The sequence below is a fragment of the Pelodiscus sinensis genome, chromosome 3, assembly GCF_049634645.1.
Source record: "Pelodiscus sinensis isolate JC-2024 chromosome 3, ASM4963464v1, whole genome shotgun sequence".
Lineage (NCBI taxonomy): Eukaryota > Metazoa > Chordata > Testudines > Trionychidae > Pelodiscus > Pelodiscus sinensis.
The window spans coordinates 112,010,562-112,032,897 of NC_134713.1; the positions used below are offsets into that span (position 1 = coordinate 112,010,562).

At 39.8% G+C, this 22,336-nt stretch overlaps 1 protein-coding gene across 4 annotated transcripts in view; it reads left to right on the plus strand.

The window, feature by feature from the left end:
- Positions 1-22,336, plus strand: part of ZDHHC14 (zDHHC palmitoyltransferase 14) — a 145,648-nt gene that overhangs the window by 117,180 nt on the left and 6,132 nt on the right. For all 4 annotated transcript variants that reach the window (XM_006114986.4, XM_006114988.4, XM_006114987.4 and 1 more), the window contains exons 5-8: positions 3,617-3,665; positions 12,781-12,883; positions 14,779-14,888; positions 16,203-16,305. In XM_006114986.4, coding sequence (XP_006115048.1) covers positions 3,617-3,665; positions 12,781-12,883; positions 14,779-14,888; positions 16,203-16,305 — 365 coding nt within the window. The remainder of the gene's footprint in view (positions 1-3,616; positions 3,666-12,780; positions 12,884-14,778; positions 14,889-16,202; positions 16,306-22,336) is intronic.

A 22,336-nucleotide genomic window follows, 5' to 3' on the forward strand; every position in this document is an offset into this window, starting at 1 on the left:
AATCTCAGTTCCCTAATCCTTGTCTTTGTATTTGGCACTGAGTGCTTCACTTAAGCATCTCTGAATTTTGGTGTTTCTAAGCTTCTGTTCATTTCCTTGCAATTTTAGATTTTCTACAGTGTTTTGGAATTCATGCAACTTCAAAGATACTTTCCTCTGTTTTTTTCAGGCTGTTTCTCCACTGCCTTATCCCTGTGGTAGGATCCAGGACAATGCCAGTTTGGCAGAAAGGATATGCAAGGAATAGTGGGTGACACTTTTGCCATGCTACAGTTGTTGACTTTCCTGGCCACAACTGTAGCCGTAAAACCCATGATCTGTCTACACAAAAGACTATTTCTAGTATACCCTGAGAGCCTAGTGAAAGAATGTTACATCTGGCCCAGAGGACTACAAACCTCTAGGCCTCCCTGATACTCCAGAAACAGTCTTCAACTAGAAAATGGAATCTGAATAAAAAATCATCCTAGTCAGATAGCGGTGACCTCAGATGTTTTCATCTAATGACAAGGCCACTATCTAGGAACTTGAACTCTCCAAGAGCAACAACTGCACATGGAAGGTTCTGAACTCAATGAAGAGCTTAAGAGACTTGATATCCCTTGGTAAAACAAAAAAAAAGCAACAGTCATATAGCACTTTAAAGACTAACAAGATGATTTATTAGCTGTAAGCTTTTGTGGGGTAGACCCACTTCTTCAGATCAGGTCTGCCCCATGAAAGCTCATCACCTAATAAGCCATCTTGTTAGTCTCTAAAGTGCTACGCGACTGTTGGTTTTGTTTTACCAAGATAAGATAAACACGGCTATTTCTTTGATATCTCTTGTGATTATACTGATTCAAATGGAAAATCAGGCTACCATGTTTTACATAAACAAGTCAGCAGAAGTTTGTGTCTCTTGTGTCAGAAAGACATTCCAATGAGAGAGAGAGCGCTCTGATACCCAAAAATATTCCATAGTAGATATGTGAGAGCCTCATGAGTGGTCTCTTGGATCAGGAAGTAGTGAATCAAATCTTTTATCACAATGGGATAGTCAACATGATTCCCTTCACCATTCACCCCAATGAGAAATCACTCATCTTTTACTGAAGGCACTGAGAAGGATGGCCAAACTTCTCTCAGCAAGTTCAGAGTCCTAGCCACGACAGATCACTCAGAACCATAATACTTCTCTGTATCCCAGTCTGAAAGCTCTGTGTGTGATGAGCACAAAGCACAGTAGAATTAGTGTTTTGATCCAATGGTTTGTTTTCTTACCATCTTGGAAGCTAAGAGAATGACTTAATATTGAAGGTTTATAAAGATTTTCAAAAACTGTTTATCTTCTTCTCCTGTGTTAATCTAATTTAAAGAATAACCCCATTTGGTTCATTTAGCAGCAACCCGTCAGGAGCTAGTCAAAGATGTGTCTATCCATTTGTTGTGTGGTTCTCAGTGGACTGATGCTTTTGAAACTGGTATTTAAAAAGCTGCTGATGTCATGGAATATTAATGTGCTCCAGGAATGCTCTTTTTGAGCCACTCCATATCTGTTAGTTCAAGGTTTCTAATATGGAAGGTGGTTTTCCTAGTGTTACTGACTTTATCTTATAGTGAGCTATCTTCAGGCTCTTTAGATTGATCAGTCTTTGCCAATTTTAAAAGAATAAGGAGCTCTGGACTCATCTGAGATGCTTTTGCAAGTTAGTTATGGAGTTCTACCTTCGTGAGCTAATTTATCTTGACAATATTTTCCTCAGCCTTCACTGCCTACCTCATGAAAAATTTCATTATAGGCTTATGCAAAATAGTCAGATGGTCCTTATTCCATATATATATATATATATACAAAGCATTGGAGAAATCTTGCCTCAGTCCCTCAATGCTTCAGAACCTCCCTTGAAGTCCAAATTTCTAGCACCTAAAGTGTTGTGACTTTGTGGGCATATCCCTTGAGTTGGCCAAAGGTGTGAAGTTAGTTTTCTCTTTTTTAAAATAATAATTATTATTATTGTTAATAATCCTTTAGGCTGTCATAGGTGCACTTTTTTGAAGGAGAGCTGTCTTACCTTTATACTTTAAAAAGAATATACATTAGCAACTTTGGCTTGGTTCTTTCTGCCTGCTGTAGTTGTTTGATGATGCCTTTTTAAATAAACATCTGTGCGCTGTTTTCTCTCCTGGAGTGAGAATTCTATATAATGAGTATCTTTGGAGAACAGAAAATTACTTCCTTAGCAATTCTTCTCCTCCAAAGACATCCTCTTGCAGGATTCTTGCTCAACCACCTACCTTCTTTCAGTTTCAGACAGGAAACCCTTTACAATATGGACTTTATCTTTATAGTCATTCATTTTTAGGCACTCATTTTTCAGGTATTTTGTTTTTGAGATTGACTTTTTTGGTTTGAGAAACCTTCAGTTTCTGGGAGGAAGTCACTACAGGGATGTGACCACCAACAAGGAGTGTTACACACCTACCTGCTACTGGTATCCTTAAGGGCCCAAAGCCTTGGAGAAGTTGGGCAATTATACCAGTCTTGTGCCAGGAATCTAACACCAAAGTGTGAGAATCCTGCAAAAATAATCAAGAATGAAAAATATAAGGCAAGTAATTTTTTCTTCTTTTAATAGTGACCACTGTAAACCACTGGTGTGGCCAATGGAAATGGTGTCTCTTAAAAAAATGATCAAGATTATTTTTTTCCCCATCAGATCTTCTTTGGGTAAAGAGGGAGGGTTTTCTTAAAAGGGAAATTTTAAAAAAAGTATTAAATGAATGATGGCTAAATGATACAGAAGAATGCAAACTTATTTATAATTTGTGTCATATTAAGGGCCACTCTCTTCAGTTTTCTTTATTGCCTTGGTATCATTTCAATGCATAGGACCTGGAAAGAAGACAGATGTGCCCGGTGTGGGAATCCCTAATGATCATGGAGCTGGCATAGCTATCGCTTTCAGCACCTTTCAGGAATTTAATTTTTGGTGTAGGGAGTGAGTGTAGAACATGCTGTTCTCAGGCTCTTCCCAATTAGTAGATGTTTCCCTGGTGGCCATAGCCAATCAGCATACATTGGAGCTCTTCTCAAGTTGCCCTAATGTAGATAAAGGGCAGGAGGTGGCATTGAACTAGCCCAAGGACCAGAAAGCTGTACTTGCCTCCTTTGCACGTTCTTGCCTGGTTGCACACAGTGTAAACTAGGGGCAACTGAAATTTGGGTCATAGCAAGGTGTATATTGTATAGGATTTTCAAGTCCAAAAGTAACTTTTAAAAAGTCTCAAGAAAATATAACTTAAAATCTTTTCTTTTCCATATTAGGATGGAAAAAGAACAAAAGGATAATTAGAAATTTATTCATAAGAAATTATGCAGATATCAATCTGGTATTATTGAGAAATAACCTGCAGATGTTAGATATATTTATAATTCTGCCACTTTTTTGTTGAATAACTTCAGCAAAATCTCAAATTCACCTTAGTAATTTGTATGCTATAGTACTTTCAAAATATAATCATGCAATTGGTCTTCAGGCTCCACAGTTTTTGAGCTATGGATGTGATCTATGATGAAAGCAGCCTATACTGAAAATTCTTACTCATTTTTAAAATTTGGTTTTTGTTTCCACAGGATCACAGCAAGCAGGATTCTTAAATGCCCTCAAAGACAGTCCAGCAAGATATCCTTTCATTAAAATACACTGTAGATTTTGTTACATTCATATTAAGGAAGGTGTATCTGGGTTTTTGGGTGTGTGTGGTTTTTTTTCTTTTTACAGTTCTTGGATTATGGAATTGGGATATTCTTAGGAGAGGTTTCACCACTTGGTCTTGCATTTCTGCATCATTTCTCATTTAGGCTTTGTCTATACTACGAGTTTTTACAGCAGAAAATATGCTAATGAGGGACTCATGAACATAAGTCGCAACATCATGAGCATATTTTCTGTCGTTTCTTTTTACCCAAGCGTTTTTACACAAAAAGAAGCAGTGTGGATGTTTCCTTTTTGCACAAAAACTCTGTTTTGCGCAAGATCCTTATGCCTGTCTGGGAGAGGCATAAGGATCTTGCACAAAATGGGGTTTTTGTGCAAAATGGAAGCAGCTCCACTGCTTCTTTATGTGCAAAAACCCCTCGCACAAAAAGAAATGACAGAAAATATGCTAATGATATCGTGACTTATGCTAAGGAGTCCCTCAGCATATTTTCTGCCACAAAAGTTCTCAGTGTAGACATAGCCTCAGTGTTGAATCTAGGAAAGAAAAGAGCTCATTTTTTACCATTTTTCATCTTTTGGGTGGTATATTATTTTCTAAGTAAACGTATGTAATGTCCATTTAACATTTATTGAAATCACACACACGTTCAAGAGATGCATTTGGTAAATAACACATACACTCTCATGAGAGGAAAATATTTGATATTTGTTGACTTTTGGTGGGATAGAAAAAGCCAATTAACTATAAAATACATAACTGAAATATTAACAGGCACCAAACAGAACAATATTTCTTATGTTGATTTTGTCTGTCCTTTAAGACAGATTTTACTGTCTTATATAACATTCAGGTAACTAATTGTTTGTTAGATTTCCTTTCCCCACCCACCCACTATCTTTATATATGTAGCTCAAGACATTTCTACCCTGACCTGTAGTTTGGACTAAGAGGGTACAAATAGCAAAGTGCACTGAAGAGCTGTGCTGTAATTCACTTTTGTGGGCAGTGTGTGTGAATGTAATGGTCCTGAGTTTGCACTAATATAGTTCTCTTTGAAGAGGATTGCATTAGGTATGTTAAACAATTAACTTGTAAGCATGAGGCTTAGTGATATGTTAACTGGTTAACTGACATTGCCAGTGAACTCCAGCAGCGGACAGCCAAATTGGGCCAGAGCAACCCCAGCTGCAGAGGACTGGCAGCAGATCCTCACAGCCATTTGGGGAGAGGCAGCAGTCCCTAAGTTAAAACAATTAACAGTTTTAACATCCCAGGACTACATTAGTGTGAGCTCAGGACTTTGAAATTTGCATATGCAGCATCTTACAGGAGAGTTGCAGTGCAACACTTCCATATGCACCGTTGTTTTCACCCCTTTTATCTGAAGTGCCAGGCTGGTGTAGACATTCCATCATCATCGCTGTGCTATTTTAGTATTTACCATCAGATTCTTGCCATTTTCACAACCTCTCAACTACAAGTGAAATAGGACTTCTGCTCCCAATTAAGAACAGATAAGACAGAAATGATTAGGAAGCTGCCATAACTTCCTACTTACATTTCTGTATGAAGCCTTTCCAATTCCCCATTTGCATGTGTAGATGACTGATATATAGATACATAAAACAATTTGCATCACTCACAAAGCCAGTGCAAAAATCATTCTTTCATTGGTTCTGTAGAAGAAAAGCCTTTTTTCTATTTTGCCATAGATAACTTACTTTTGTGCACAAGCCTAGATTTTTGCCCAGAAGTACACAAAAATGACAGTTTTGCCTATTAAAAACAAAAAACCAACCACACCACACACACCGGTTGGGATGGATTTGTGGAAAAGCTTCAGTTTATTAATTGACAGAATTTTATAATTTTTGCTGAAGAATAAGTAAAAGGCTAAAGTGACAAGATTTGATCCCTGAGCATTGTCACCTGAATATATCTAAAATATCAAGTTAGCTAAATTCTGCAGATATAACTTCTATCATGTTCATTGATTTGTGTATTCATGAGGTAGAATCTTTGAGCCATAGCCAATTTTTAAGCTAAGCCACATTTTTAGGAAGCACAAACAAGCAATCTATCCTAAATAGCACAACAGTAATTTCCACCTAAAAAAATTAGTCACTTCTAATAATAGATAGGTCTTTCAGTTCTCTCAAAATGGGAAAAGCTTTCAATTGTTCTTACATCAAAAGGTAATTGATTCCATACTTGTGGATCTTGTACAGGAACAATAGGCTTTTTATTCATAATTTGCATTCGAAGTCATGCCAGTTTGAGAGGCTCAATAGAGTGTTTTATAGAAGCAGCTCTTTTAGAATGTGACATGTTGGACAGTTTAATAGATTGGTTGCAATTCCTAAACCCCAAAAAATAAATTGCATCAGCAGTACTGGGAATTTTTTCTTGGGGCAAGATGGTTTGTGAATAGAGGAAACCGTGCTATTCAACTCATATCTTGCTAATAATACTATGTGAGAAACCGAGTTTTACAGGTATCTAGTGGTAGTAGACAACATTATTATCAATATCATTCAGTAACAGAGCCTAACTGCACAGAACCATAATGTTATAAATCCATTACATTTTAGTAACTAATGAGCTTCCTTTTTATTTGCTCATCTTGATGAATGGGGAGTTCCTGACAAATTAAACTGAAGACAAATCTTTTACACCATATCTCTGTTTTCCTCACAATTCCTGCATTTTCATTTAAACACCACTTATTTAAGTGAATTATCTTCATTCCTTTTACTGTCTAAAGAGGCAAATTCCAAATCACTTGAATAAAAAAAAAAACTTAAGTTCACGCTCAGTGAGTCCTCCAGCACAAGGCTCAGCAGTTCACTCTGGCACTTGGAAAGTGAGAAGCTAACATATGCCCAGAATGGTAGGTCTCTCTCCCTCAGTCAGAAGCCCTGGCAGGTACAGATAGTGAAGCCTGTCAGGATGACCTAATGCTTCCTTGCCTTACTCAGGTCCTATGAGCATAAATTCATCCATGAACTTAAGGTCCTCAGAAACTACATAGCAAAAACCTTAGAAAACCTTATTCAAGAATACCTACAATATGAGATGTTGCAAAACAGTTTGCTTAATTAACCATGACCAACAGTTAATAAGGAAATGTTCTGTAATTGGTCCCATCCCAGTAGGTTGCTCTGGGAGATACTGTGCTCCAAAACTTTCCATACACTTGATGGTATACCAGGTATAGAATAGACTCAGAAGGGAGTACTTATGAGCACTTAGTCACTGACCCTTTGAGATCTAGAATCTGCTAACTTCCTGAAAAACCCTAACCCTAACCCTCCAATGCATTGTTAAAAGGGATTATTCAGTAGGGCTGACAAAGAAAAGACTGAAAATATTTTAGGTACAATGGCTTTGTCTTCAGTTGAAATAAAAGACAAATACATTTTTTCCTAACTCTGTCCCAAGGAAACAGTCTGCTATAAGGATAGGAGCATAACTGATTTCCTCAGACATGATTGTGACAGAGTAAGGTCACAGATGATCTCTTGGGGGTGATTCCTGGAGTGTTGACAAGGCCACTGCCTCTCTCCTTTTTGCTTTCTGGGGCTTCTCGCCACCCTGTCCTGCTGGGCAAGCACCCTGGTCTCTCACAACCAAGCCACAGAACTGAGAATCCCTTCTTTCCCACCCCCCATTTCTCGCCAAGAAGCAATGCAGATACTGAATCTCTTCAGGTCGAAGAAAAATGCAGTTTTGCACCCAGCTTCCTGGAATACCACTCCCTGAATGGGATCAAAGCCTCCAATAAATTATTTGGGTAAGTCTCCTTTAACAATGAAAGGGGGAATGTACACACTGATTGCTCCCCCAGGAATTATTTACACTCGGCTTAATAGAAAATAAAAGTGATTTTATTAAGTACAAGCGGTAGGATTAAGGTGGTAATAGGTGAGAACAGACAGAGCAAAGTAGATTACAAACTCAAAATGACAGAAAACAGTTTGGTACTAATACAGGCAGTCCCCGGGTTACGTACAAGATAGGGACTGTAGGTTTGTTCTTAAGTTGAATCTGTATGTAAGTCGGAACTAGCGTCAGCCGCTGCTGAAATGATCAGTTTCAACCGCAGCTGAATCTGGACGCCAGTTCTGACTTGCATACAGATTCAACTTAAGAAACCCAGGCGTCCCCAAGTCAGCTGCTGCTGAAACTGATCAGCGGCTGATTCCAGGAAGCCTGGGGCAGAGCAACTCTGCCTCGGGCTTCTTGTAGTCAGCCGCTGGTCAGTTTCAGCAGCGGCTTACTTGGGGACGCCTGGGGCAGAGCAGCTGGGGTGCTGCTGGGTTGCTCCAGTAGCGTGGCTGACCAGCAGCGGCTGAATCAGGATGCCTGGGGCAGATCAGCTGGGGTGCTGCCGGGTTGGTCCAGAGCGGCGCTGCGGGACCAACCTGGCAGCCCCCAGCTGCTCTACCCCAGGGGTAGGCAAGAAAAGCCTGGTCTGCTGGGGGGGGCACTAGCTGCACCCCCCACCCCAGCAGACGAGGGAGACGGGGGTGGCAGGACCGTCCAAGTCCTCCACGGCTTTGCTCCGTCTCCCTAGTCTGCTGACCTGGGAGACGCGGAGCAAAGCCGCAGAGCACGCGGGCAGCGGGACAGTCAAGTCACGCCACAGCTGTCCCACTGCTGGTGTGCTCCGAGGCTTTGCTCCCCATCTCCCTGGTCTGCTGGTCGGGGGACGGGGAGCAAAGCCGCGGAGCACGCCCACAGGGGGATAGCTCAAGCGTGCCCGGGTTGTCCCGTTGTGGGCGTGCTCCAAGGCTTAGCTTCCCGTCTCCCTGCAGACCAGAGAGCTTTTCTCGCCCCGGAGGATGGGGTGGCGGACCGCGGCGCATCTGGGCCTTCCGCCGCTCCCATCCTTCAGGGCGAGAAAAGCCCCATTTGTAACTGCGGATCCGACATAAGTCAGATCCGCGTAACTCGGGGACTGCCTGTACACTAAAACTTCAGGACAAACTTACTACAAACTCACTCTAAAAATGTTTATTTCCTGGCCAAACCTTCCAAACCAGGGAAGTCTCCTTCTCTCTGGGGGGTCTGGTTCTTTCCCTAGGGTGTTCCACACCAGCCAGCCAAAAGACCCACATTCCTCTTTCCTATTGTTTTTAAAGATTCTCTTTTTGCATGGGAAGTCAACTTCCATGGTTGGGGTGGACATGTGACTTCCCCAGACTAACTAGTGCTAAGACTTGAAGGACAGAAGAGATTAACAGTTGGTCATCAAGACTTGGAGGGTAACACCAATGACGGTGTTCATTTACACGTAAAAACCATAAAGCACTGCATACTCCATATGTCTAATTTTACACACGAGAATGATACACATACAAAAATAAGACAGATCCAGCAGATTACGAAATGAAGATAGGTTACAGGAAGCAATTTGTCCCAAGAACTTTTGAGTTATGTGCACTTGTGTCCATAAGTCCATTTCATAAAGCATGGGGAGGGGTCCATCATAGTGATACCTGGGGTGTCTTCTAGTCCAACCCTGCCTCGGAGGAGAGTTTAAATATTGGTCTGTAGATCCTGTTAACCAGTGTTCAGTTGTGCTGTTGGCAGTTTCATTTAAGAGAGTCTACCATGCTATCCTGTAGCAGTCAATTTCAGCCTTCTGCCTCCTGTTCTCTGATTCTTCTGCCAGTATCATGCTGCTGCCAAACTCCTGCCAGCCTCTACACATTAGCTTCCTTGTCTTAGTTCACAGGCTGCCTGCTGCTGCCCTTACTGCTTCGTCCCTAGTGCAAGCTCCTCTGCTGCTCATCTGTGACCTTTCAAGTCCCTCCTGAGGGAAAGGAAGAAAAGTAGCTAACCCGCTGCTCAGGAATACATTATGGTCCATCCTATTTCTGCAAGAGATAGTTCTAAAGAGCTGCATATTATAAATATTTTAAACCCTAAGCAATACTAATGAATTGTTGGCTCATTTCCATTTCTGCTTGGCTCTGGAAATTTCTGCCATTTAAACGTAGTTGTGTTTGAGTGAAGATACTCCCGGTGGCTAGCAGGCATTTTAATGACTTTGCAACTTCAGCAATATTTTAAAGAGTTATTTATGCAGTTATATAGTGTATAGTTCTTGAGTTTGTTGGATCATGGAAGTGTTATAGTACTGTACTCTGCAGCTGTGTCTACATTGGCACCCTTTTCCGGATAAGGGATGCTAATGAGACAAGTCAGAATTGCAAATGCCGCGGGGGATTTAAATATCCCCCACGGCATTTGCATGAACATGGCTGCTGCTTTTTTCCGGCTCGGGGCTTTGCCGGAGAAAAGCGCCAGTCTAGACGGGATCTTTCAGAAAATAAAGCCTTTTCCAGAAGATCCCTTATTCCTCTTAAAATCAGGAATAAGGGATCTTCCGGAAAAGGCTTTATTTTCCGAAAGATCCCGTCTAGACTGGCGCTTTTCTCCGGCAAAGCCCCGAGTCGGAAAAAAGCGGCAGCCATGTTCATGCAAATGCCGTGGGGGATATTTAAATCTCCCGCGGCATTTGCAATTCCGACTTGTCTCATTAGCATCCCTTTTCCGGAAAAGGGTGCCAATGTAGACACAGCCTGCATGTTTGTTGTAATTTTTAAATGGTAAGAGACCAGGGCATTCCTGGATTTGCTTTTTCTGGCTTCTTTATTTTCGTAGTACAAAGAAGCCGTGCATATTTCTTTCTCTAATGTATGCAGGTATTCATGAGGATATGAATAGTGCATTTTGTGACCTACAGTGACCCTGTTGGTGAATATTCTGAGAAACAGTCATTTTGGAAAATGACTTGTATAGATGAATTGTCATCATGTTCTTTTCCAATTGCCATGTTATATTTTGGTAGGAGACCAAGCTTTTCCTCCTCTGTAATGTATATATAGACAATCAAACATAAATATATTAATATAGAATAAGACAAGAGTTCCAAGTTCTTAGCTGTTGTACATAAACTGGAATAAATAGCAGCTGTATTTGGTTCTTTTGGTTGTAGTAGGTTGTCATCTTACTGAAATAAACAAGGTTTAGTAGCAAAATATGATGCCTTTTCATTGAGATTTCAGTCCTGGAAAAGGCTAGTTACTGATTTTGGGGGTCGTAGTTCAATTAATAAGGCCTCTGGGGAAGGAAGAATGGGAAGGTAAATTGGAAAGAAAAAGAGGAAACATTAATAAGATAAAAGCTTAAAAATAATGTTGAGGCACAGTTGACTAGTGAAATATCTTTCTTATTTCCTATTGAAACTCCAGTCATCTGAAGAAGCGGGCTGTGCCCACGAATGCTCGTGATACCATCTACATGTTTTGTTAGTCTATAAAGTGCTACCAGACCATTTGTTATCTTTCTTATGTTCATTCTGTAGTAATGAATAGAAAGTTTGTGGTCCTTTTGAGCTGCATTGTTTCCAATAGGAAAATTCACAAAAGTAAAAGTGTAAATTTCTCTGTCACTTTACTTGCCTGTGGCAAGTGTGTGCTTGTTTATAATAGAGAAGTGAATTCAATGATGGTAATGGAGAGCAAGTAGAATTTGTACTATACCTGGATAAATACACTGTCATTATGATTTTGTAGGATGCATATAATCAGCATCTCTGCTTCAGTTACAGAGGACAGACAGCATGGTTTACACTCAGACCTCAGTGGTTCAATTTAATAATCAGCATTACCCAGAAAAGCCCCGGTAGTGTGACTTCATTGTTTTATGTAATATAATGTTATATATTCATATAGAAACAGTATGGTGGGGAAGTTTGTATATATTATTCTCACAGGAATAGAACTGACCGATATTTTTTATTTTATCAACCACAGGTGATAATAACATAGTAAAAGCATCCTGGTTGGTTAATAGTTAAATCATGCCATGTTTTAATATCATGTGCTGCAAAGAGTCTCAGGAAACACATTAAAGAGCCACTTGTGGCTTTCCAAGTCTCAGTCTGAGTATCACTGGAACTCCTAAACATTGTTATTTATTTGAATTATTGTAGCTCCTTGAAATCCTAATAATAGTAGGGATGTTAAAGACTAGTCTACAGGATAGTCAACTAGTCGCTCCCCCCTCCCCCTCTTGCTGCCTCTATCAGAGGCAGCAAGAGGGAGGAAAGGGGGGATACTTCAAAGAGGCAGCGCCGCACAACTGATCCCGACCCTGGGCTCCATGTGGCGCTGCCACTTTGAAACATCACAGCAGCATTTCAAAAGGGCAGCACCACATAGCTGATCCCGACCCCAGGCTCTGTGCGGCGCTGCCCCCTTGAAACACTGCTGCAGCGTTTCAAAGCAGCAATGCCGTGTGGAGCTTAGGGTCAGCTGGGGAATCCCCAGCTGATCCCAGGCTCCAAGCCACTTTGAAATGCGAGTTGGAGCCCGGGGTCAGCTGGAGAGTCCCTAGCTGATCCTGGTTCCCACTGGCATTTCAAAGCAGCAGCTCCGCACTGAGCCGAGGGTCAGCTCCCCACCTGACTTCCGGGCTCTGTGTGGTATTTCAAAATGGCAGCGCCGCTTGGGGCCTGGGATCAGCTGGGGACTGCTCAGTTGACCACAGGCTCTGTGCTGCATGCCAGCTTTGAAATGTACAAGAGTCCCCAGCGGTGGTGGTTGTGCATTTCAAAAAGGGAGTGCAGCATGGAGCCTGGGGCCAGCACTGGACTCTGAGTCCCCTGTTGGCCCTCGGCTCCACACAGCATTCCAACTTTGAAATGCACAAGAGCGCCTCCTGGGGTTCTTGTACATTTCAAAGGTGGAACATGGAAGTGCCTATCAGTTAGTCGAGTAGTCAGTGGAAATTCCATCTAGTACTCGACTAGTAAATTAATCACTAGTTAACATCCCTAAATCATAGATGACCATTTTTTGTGTCAGGATCTTAATAAGTGCAATTGTGTACTCCTGTTTACTTACATAATTTCCTACTATGAGTGTTGTGAGGATGACTCAGCAAATGTTTGTGCAGAATTCAAAGTGCAGTACTTTAAAGACACAGATCACTGTGTGAGGACTATTATTAATTATTGTTAGATTTCAAACAGATGTTTGTACTTCCTTGACTATTAATCACTGTGCTGGAGGCTGTTGTGTGTTTTTTTTCCGTTTGGTCTATTGTTGGTCTCTCAGGTTTTCATACATATTTGATCAGCTCCAATCAAACAACAAATGAAGATGTAAGTTCTTCACTGCATGATGTACAGTAGTTGCATACCTGTTTTCATTTTGTAAATATTAAAGAATTGTTGTCTAATTTTTCAGTTTTTCTTGTAGATCCCACTGAGTAGCCCCTGAAAAAAACCCTCTGTGCATATTTGTATGGGTTTTTATTGGTGAGAAAGGAGGTGACCTGGTAACACTTGATGCAGTGACTACTGTTTTTTTGTTATTCATTAGATGTTTAGTGCACCTGCCCTTAGTTCTAAAAACTTGAGAATGTTTTCACATAGTATGAAGCTTAGCTACTTAATAACCATCCACTTCAAACTTGCAGGGGAATTGTAAGTTATAAAAATAATTGTAATCCTTGTTGACATTTGTTGGGAAAATATTGATTGGGTTATTAAACCCAAAGTTCAATACAGCCCATTGGACGAGTTTCTTGGAACACAAAACAGACACGAGAAACAAAACAAAAACAACACAATGCAAGTGAAAGCCAAGCCTTCAAAGTTTCTGTATTTTATACCCTTCTGTTCCATGAAAAAGTATCCAGCTGACTTTAGCATCCTTTTTCCAATGTTTTCCACTGGAACACTACATAATCTATCATTCAAAACCAACTCAGATTTGAACAAAATTTCAAAAAATATCAATCAGCATCAGTCTAGTTTTGAAAACAAGTTCCTTCATGTGTCTTCTCTGTCTTTGGCTTTCTGCTCTTTAAACTAAAATGTGCTCTGGCAAATGAGGACAGGTTCTCCCAGTAAGGAAGAGATCATTAGTTCAGAGATCAGTCTTATCGACTTTTAGATTCTCTGTTCCGTATAGGGAATTATTTCATTGGCTCCAGTGTCACAAAAGTTGATTTAACTAACTGTGGGGTCAGATATTTAATGTCTCTCCTAACAAAACGATTATGAATTTTTGAGACAAAAGGGTAGAATAAAGCTGACTAGCAGGTGATATAAGTTCTTTAGTTTTGCCATTTAATCACAATATACTTACTGACTTAAGCTTTTTGAAGGAATTACTCCAAATTTACTTTTTATTTTTATTTATTTTTGTAGATTTTCATGATTGATTGATCACCCCAAACCTAGCTCTTTTATGTCTGTCCAATATATTTTTATTATTGGCTAAGTTGTAATGGTGTATTTTACAAAATACAATGAATAAAGCTGCAGGGCAGAGCATTCTTCAGTAATAAATATATTTGCAAATAGCCAGAGACTGAAGAATATGCACCATATTTTTTAAATAAGACAGGTGAGATGAAATAGCAGTCCTTATCTGTTTCTGCATTGGGGTCAACTTTGGCTATCTAAACAGAACTAATTGTTCTTCCATTTTGTTAAATAAAATACTTTCCATGGAAAACCCTAAGATAACAGGGAATTATGACAGTGCAACATGCCTGTGCTTAAGTAAACTAATTAGTTATTTTAAGCAAAGGTATCATTTTTTTCAAGGCAAAATAGTCAGGACCCTTCCTCAGAGTTACTAACAAAATTTAACTTGCCTCTTTCCCATGAAAAGCCTGAATTATTCAGTCTGTATTCATGGAACTCCCTAGACAGCAGGAGACATGAAATTCATTCTCCCACCCATGTACGGGCTACAGGTTTGCTAAGTAATCACTAAATTGAAATTACTGGGCTGACATTGAAATAGTGTATGTGGTTATGTCGTAGAGATTCTCCCAAAGCCCTTTCTGGACTATGAGGTTAGTATAGACATGTATTTTGCTGAATGCAGATGATACAGAAAAAATTAAAATATGCTTTTCCTCTTTTCTTCTCCAAATCATAAATCATGATTAGCATATTTGTTGTTGCTATGATTACCCTTAATTTGCCCGAGCAATTGTATGTGACATAGTATGTGATACTTTATGTTCATGTCTCTTCAGATTAAAGGATCTTGGTCAAATAAAAGAGGAAAAGAGAACTACAATCCGTACAGTTATGGCAACATCTTTACTAATTGTTGTGCTGCGCTTTGCGGGCCAATCTCTCCAAGGTAAGAGTAACTAAAAGTATTGGTTTTGTGTAGGATGAGACCACAGAATTACTGATCTAAATTTGGCTTGTGATATCTTACTTAAGTTTGCTCAACTAAAACAGGGCTTCATTGTACGATTTAGTGAAACTGATCTTTTTTAAGATGAAGGTTATCAGCAACTTGCTGATTCTATTTTGTGGGTGAGTAGGCAATTAGATCTCGTACAACAGTTAAACTATAGGTTCACACACTGGAAACATAAACTTGTTTGGTGGTTGTTTAATTTTTCATTGCAGCCTTTATAGCTGTTAGATGTGAGGAACACTAAGCAGAAAAATGTAATTATTCTTTCACTTTTATGTTATATCCCTTTTACTTTGAGCTCACAGCATCCACACAGCAGAGTTGCAGCACAGCACATTAGTGCACACTGCTGTTCACTCTCCTTTAGTCCAAACTACTGGGCAATGTCAGCGAGTTTTAAGTCTAGTTTATTTAGAAGTATATAGAGTCATGTACATAGATATTAGCTGGCAAAATCAAAGTGCAGCCTATAATACACAGCGTGATGATGCTCTTCTCAGCTTTCCAGCAAAGAGCATTTTGTTCAAGTTGTGTGTCACTCACGCAGTTTCCTCTATTTTTACCTATCTGTGTTCAGTTTCTATACAAACCTATCTGAATTGAGGGCAGTGTCTACGCTAGACTTCAGTTTTTAAAATTTCCTACTTATTCCTCTGGGTTCAGCAATGTCTGTGATCCCTAGAGTGAAGGCTCTGATGTGGACAGAGATAAAGTAGATTGTTAAAACTACTGGTAAATTTCCTACACTAGTGTTCCTTTCTATTTCTTTCAAGGTAATTCGTTGTTAAATAAATTATAATAGATTCATACTTCTGGGTATCAGCCTTTGGCAACAAATTCAGATTCTGAAATGAAGAGAAGATAACGTAGACACTTCAGAAGAGACACAGATGCAGAGTGCACTATGGGGGTCTTGCAATTTGTCTTTCCCTCAAGGGTTCCAAATTCTTTTTTCATTTGCTTGTCAGCATCCAAATTTTACAGCATTTTATAAAATTTGAGGCAGAAACCCAAAAATGTTCTTTTCTCGTAATCCACGGAGGAAAGCAATTACAAGTAAAACATTTTCTTTTGGTATTGGTAAGTTGACGTGAAGTCACATTTCTCAGATCTGAGTTACAGGTTATATTTGACTGTAGTGATGATGCATTAAGATTTGATGTAATGTTGAAACCTATTTTTATTGGGAGGGGGTATTACTAATCAGAAATTTCTAACAATCTTGTGGGTTTTTTTATTATTCTGTAGTCTAATTGACAGAAGAGGATTTATACAGCCAGATACACCACAGCCAACAGCACCATCAAATGGCATTACTATGTATGGGGCAACACAGTCTCAGAGCAACATGGTAGGAACCATCCCATAGTGTTGTTCATCAGGATCCTTGTGAATGTTTCCCTTCTCTGCTTTCATGTGAACTAATCAAGTAATAAACTAACTGGATACAGCTACCACTCATTTAGGAGGAATTATTCATTATTAACTGCAATAGGCTTATACTGTTAAAAAATCAAGTTTTTATCAATATTTATATAATGATAGTTTTTACTACAAGTGAAATCCATTGGCTATTGAATATAGAGTGTCACTTTGACATATCCTGTTGATACCTGCCTTGCTTTGAACTGGACTAATCAATTATCACGGATGTACCCTAATTCATCAGTTTTTCAGAAGAGAGTATCATTTGGTTTCGTATTCGTCTCACATACTATTTCTTCCTTTGCCTGTGCAGTGCAGATTTGTCTAGACAGACACGTATGTAATAGAGTACAGGTTAAAAAGACAAGGTGTTTAAGATGGAGTAGGGGTGCATTTTGAGGAGGAGAGGGATATTGAACTTCTAATGAACAACAGGCAACCTCAATACCATATTCAAAACTTTAAAAAATCTTCCAAAAATGTGCCAATGGTTTCTGTTGTGCCCCTTGATGGCAAAGGACCTCACATCAGGAAAATATGACTTCCAGCGCCAAGGAGAAGAGAATAATTAGCAAAGATGTCTACTTCTGACCTGTAGTTCTTCCAGTATGTAGATTGTGAGGATTCATTAAATGTATGGACTCAATGCACTTTTCCCTTTCCTCAAAGGGAAGGGAGATAAATAAATTCTAACCCAGCCTTCTAGCATAATTTCAGTCTGCCTTTTTAACTGGAGAAGGCACATTTTTCATTACTTTCTGAGCCTTACTATCACTTAAACTTTTATAAAGATTCTGCTGTAAGATTTTCAAATCGTTTCCATTTACTGCTGCACATGTTTAGTGGAATGGTTATCAGTTTTCTTTATGTTAATTTTAATAGGTTTTAGTATTCCTTACAGTTTTAACAAAAAGTCTCTGAGTGACTTCAAGAATAATCACAGTATTTAATCTTAAACTTTTTGTCAGCTACCTACAGGGCAGGCCATGCTAGGTCTCAGTACAAGTTCTATTCAAGACAATTACCTCAAATTGTAAAATCCTGGGAATATATTAAACTATTTCAGGATGGCCTCAGCCAAATTTCAGGAGTAATTTAATATATCTTTCCTTAGACTCCATCGAGTACTCTTATGTACGGAGACAAATTAGTTACAATAGATCTGTCATATTGTACTGTTATTTTGTAACAACTGTATGGGCATAATGTGGAGACTCTTCCAGCAGATCTCTTTGATCATCCTAGTCCATCTATGCATTTAGGCTTTGCTTTCAACATCAAGTTGTTAGAACTCTCTATGACATAGACATGCCCATAATATAGTTTATATGCTTCAATTCATGCCTAATTCAATTAACTAATACAGTCGTATTTGTGCACTCAGGACCTCTGAAGCTGGTGAAGTTGCTAAGACACACAGGTTTTATAAAAATAGAATACTCATCACCTACCAGATATTTGTGATCAAATAGTGTCAACAAAGTGACTTTGCAGCTTTCATATTTTTGAAAAAGTGGAAAGATCTTGTAACGCTGATCATGAAATAAACTAAGATGATCAAATGTAAAAAGGGAATTGAGTCAAATCAATAAATGCTGCTGTCTAACGAGTGATAGCAAACATAATATTATAGTGTGAGGGACTGGAATTAGATCAGCAAATGCTCTAGGACTTTCTTTATGGTGGAATGAATTTCAGTGGATCTGAAATGTGAAATACATGTGATGAAAATAAGCCACAGAAGGGAGCATAGTCACTTAGAACACTTAATGACAGCTGTCCAGCCTTCATGCTTGAAAATGACTTCACAGGGGTCACTTGGAAAATTGAATACGATATGCGTTTACACACAGAAATATTTTTAGAGTCTCTGACATCTTGTTTCTGAAGATGCTATACCTTCAAGTCCTAGAACTTAAAGGTCAAAGACCTATGTATCATATACAAGTTATGGGAAGATTTTCAAATGCACAAATGGGAGTAAAGTGCCTGCCTTTCATTGGCTTATAGTGAGAGTTAATTACTTAAGCAAAGTTTGAACTTCCAAAAATCTTCTCTGGCTTTTGTTGAGCTATTCAGTATCCTGATCTTTAGCACACTGTAATATCTCTTAGGGTGTGTCTAGACAGCATAGCTTATTTCAAATGTATTTCAAAATAGCTTATTTTGAAATTTAGCACCAAATTTCAAAATAACACGGGGTTTTAAGACATTCCTTAACCCTCGGGGAACGAGGGTTTCAGGGATGCCGGAATAACATGCCTGTTATTTTGAAATCTATTTTGAAATAAAATACACGTGTAAAAGATAGCTATCTCGGGATACCAGAGGTATCCCGAAATTGCTCAGCTGTCTAGATGTACCCTCACCTATCCAAAATTGTTTAGAAGAGGGGTTTTAACTTCCTTTCTGTAGCCAGTCTCATAGGCTAGAGACAGAATAGTATATATTTGTTGCTTCTCACAGCTCCTTTTCCACCCTTCGTTTACCCATCATATTCCTTGTCCTCCGCTGCATGCTCTCATACCTTCCAATGGACCCCATTCTTGACCTCAGTCTCCTCCTTGGGTAAGCCCTGCTTACTTGACAGTTATTCAATGCTTCTATGAAGCCTAATCCCAGCAAGGAGGTGAGTTTGCTCACCAAACTCATCTCCTGCCTGGAGTTAGGTCTCTATGCTTTTTAGACAATGATGTTATGGAGTTAATCTGCTCCCCTTTCATAACAGAATCTGTCTCCAGGTGCCCTCTGCAAAATAGGAAATGAAAAAAGGCCTGTAGGTGCTGGTGGAACTACAGCTGCAGGAACAACAAACTCAGACTGCAGTCCAGATCGAATCTGGTTTGCAACTCAACAACAAATGTAGATCCTGGGACAACTGTTTCAGGGGTTTATTGACCCAGCTTTATCCAGCCAACCTACTAGTAAACCTCAGACTTTCCTAAGCAATCCAAGAGCATAATGATGCAGAGCCTTTTCTGATCACTCTTGAATATATAGCTGCTGCAGCTCAGTAAGAGAAGTGATCCTGACCTATGTGTTTTTGACAAACAGAAAAGACACATAGTGAGTTCTTAAATCAGAATGTGCTAATGATTTTGGGACTGTTTGAAGTAGGGATGTTAAATTTCAATTAATTGACTAATCAAATAGTCGATGCAATTTGCATTGATTATTCAATTAGTCAATATGGCGCCTCCGCCTTTGAAGTATAGCAACAACCTTTGCTACACTTCAAAGATGAAAGCGCAGAGGGGCAATCTCCTGCTGTCCCTATGCTCCCCATGGTGTTTCAAAGCGGAAGCATTGCATGGAGCCTGGGGTCAGCTGGGGACTCCCCCACTAACCCCGGACTCCATGCGGTGCTGCCACTTTGAAATGCTGCGGGAATCCTGGCATCAGGTTCCCCACAGTATTTCAAAGCGGCAGCGCTGCATGGAGCCCAGGATTAGCGGGGGAGTCCCCAGCTGCTCCCATGCTCCAGAGGGCGCCGCCACTTTGAAACACTGTGAGCAGCCTGGGGACACCCCAGCTGCTCCAGGCTACACATGGTGTTTCAAAGCGGCAGCACCCCCTGTAGCCCAGGATCTAACCCCAGGCTCCACATGGCGCTGCCTCTTTGAAGCACCTGCACTTCTCCTCCCCCTTTTGTTGCCTCTTTCTGATAGTCAGCAAGGGGGGGGGGGGCAGATGACTAGTCGACTAGACTGTCAACTATCTAATAAGCATTTGTTTATTGGATAGTCAACTAGTCATTCACATCTCTAGTTTGAAGGCTGCTACCTTGAATGGATTGTGGGTTTTGGAGAAGAAGTTAGGTACTTCAGCCTTTATCTGGTGATTTATGGACTGAATTCAAGACACAGATGTTAATAGAATTAGCGAATTTGATAATATTAGAACATTACATGGAAAGTCTTCCTGGGAGGGTACAGATTTCATTGCACCAGATTTTGAGCACTAGTTGTCCTTACTAGGAAAAGCTATGATCAGCAAGAAGATTAGAAAAAAGACCCTTTATAGAGATGACCAAAGACATGTCTATATACTAAATATGGAAAGAGTTTCTCTCCACAGCACGACAACCAGGTGGTTCTGAAGGAATAACCACGCTGAAAGAAGATGCTTAGGCTCAGTCACATGTTGTAGTGGAGATGTTAGTTTATTTTTTTAAGGCCCTACTTTAGGACTTGAGGTTATGTTTGGGCACTAGCTCTGCATCAGAGAGTTCAGTTAAGCTCATATACATACAGCCATGGATCATTGTGCTATTTTAGAATAATTACAGGTGCCATTTTTAAGAGGTTATTTGGTAGAAACCTGTATCTAGTGTATCTCTTTGCCCCAATATCATTCTGAATTTGCATTAATTTCAGGGTATACATTCTAATTAATCCACGTACTGACCTAAATATTCTTCTCTGTTCTTGAACATTTATGGGCAGGTTTTTTAATGACCCTCTTTATTCGCATTTATCTGCACATTTTGCTCTCTTATTCCTCAACCCTTCAAAGACTTCTGTGGGCTTCACTTTTATGTACCCTGAGTAGTCCCATTGAACTCAGCAGGACTAATCATAGCACGTAAAGTTAACCGCTTGTGTTAATTTGTAGAAGTAGGCCATAAATCTTTCCACATAAGTCAAGCCCTTGTACCCACTTACCATTTTTCCCTGGTCTGTTTTGTTTTCCTGTTGTTGACCGTGATCCCAGAAGTGGATGTAGAATTCCAGAGGCAGTCCCAGCAAACCACACAGTGAATAATTATCTGCCATAATTCAGTGATCACTCATCTAATTTCCTCTGCATTATCACTTTTATGTCTCCCTCATTTTTTTCCAATATGAATTTAGAATAATATCTCCATTGACTTGCATCTTTACAGGCAGAATCTCATTTTAATTCCAGTTACCATCTTTGATTCTGTCTAGGCTGCTTTGTTTTATATCCTCATTTTTCATATCTTCTTCAGTATCTTCTGTGAAATTAATGTGGTGTTTCCCCTCTTCTGGATCATCACTGAAGATTTTAAGATAACTTTAAGACCAGTCTCCACGCCAACCCACTACACATCTCTTTCCAATGCAAAACAATGCCTTTTATCACTCCTCGTTTGCGATCCTTCACTCTGCTTACAGTCTATGGCATTGTTTTTATATTTAAGGGCTTTTGCAATAATTTTGCCATTGAGATTTTGTATAGTAATCAATTGAAAGATTTACTTAAACCTTAATAAACCTTGATAAATTACATCTGCATTCCCTTCACTAATTTTGCAGTCCTCTCAAACCATTGAGAATGGTGTAATTTGTTCTTCACAAATGTATGGCACCATTATTTTCTAGATGGTTACAAAGTAAAGATGGTAACTATCAGGTTCACTCTTTTCTGTTGGTATCACATTTGATTTCCTGATCTTGACCCCGCTGCCTGGGACAAGCCAACAGCAGTTCATCCATTTTCTCCTTTGGTATGTTTCTTTTCCTTATATTTTTTAAGCAAAGACTCCAGTATCTCAGCCATGATGGAATCATCTGTTACCCCCTCTCCTCATTTATTTCTACTTTCCAGAGCTGGGTACTGGGGGCTATCTGAGCAGCAGCAATGACCAGAGACCTGGGCCCTCTAAATCACTGCCAGAGCCCCCTGTGGGCCTTGGAGGGCAGGGGGGTAAAGGTGATGACTAGCCCCCAGCGTCACCCTTTCTGTCCAAGGACTCGCCCATTCCAGGGGTCCCAGAGCCAGCTCCCCCCAGCACCCTGCAAAGTCTCTCATCAGCCCTGCTACTTTCTAGTTAGCTCTTTTTTCCCCTCATACATTTATAAAAGCTCTTTATTCTCCTTACTATTTGTGGTTGCAACTAAGTCAGTCTGCATTTTCTTGTCTTTATTCTTTTCCTTATGAGCCTGAATTGAGTCTTTGTTTTCTTATTTGATATCTAATACAGGGAATTTTTA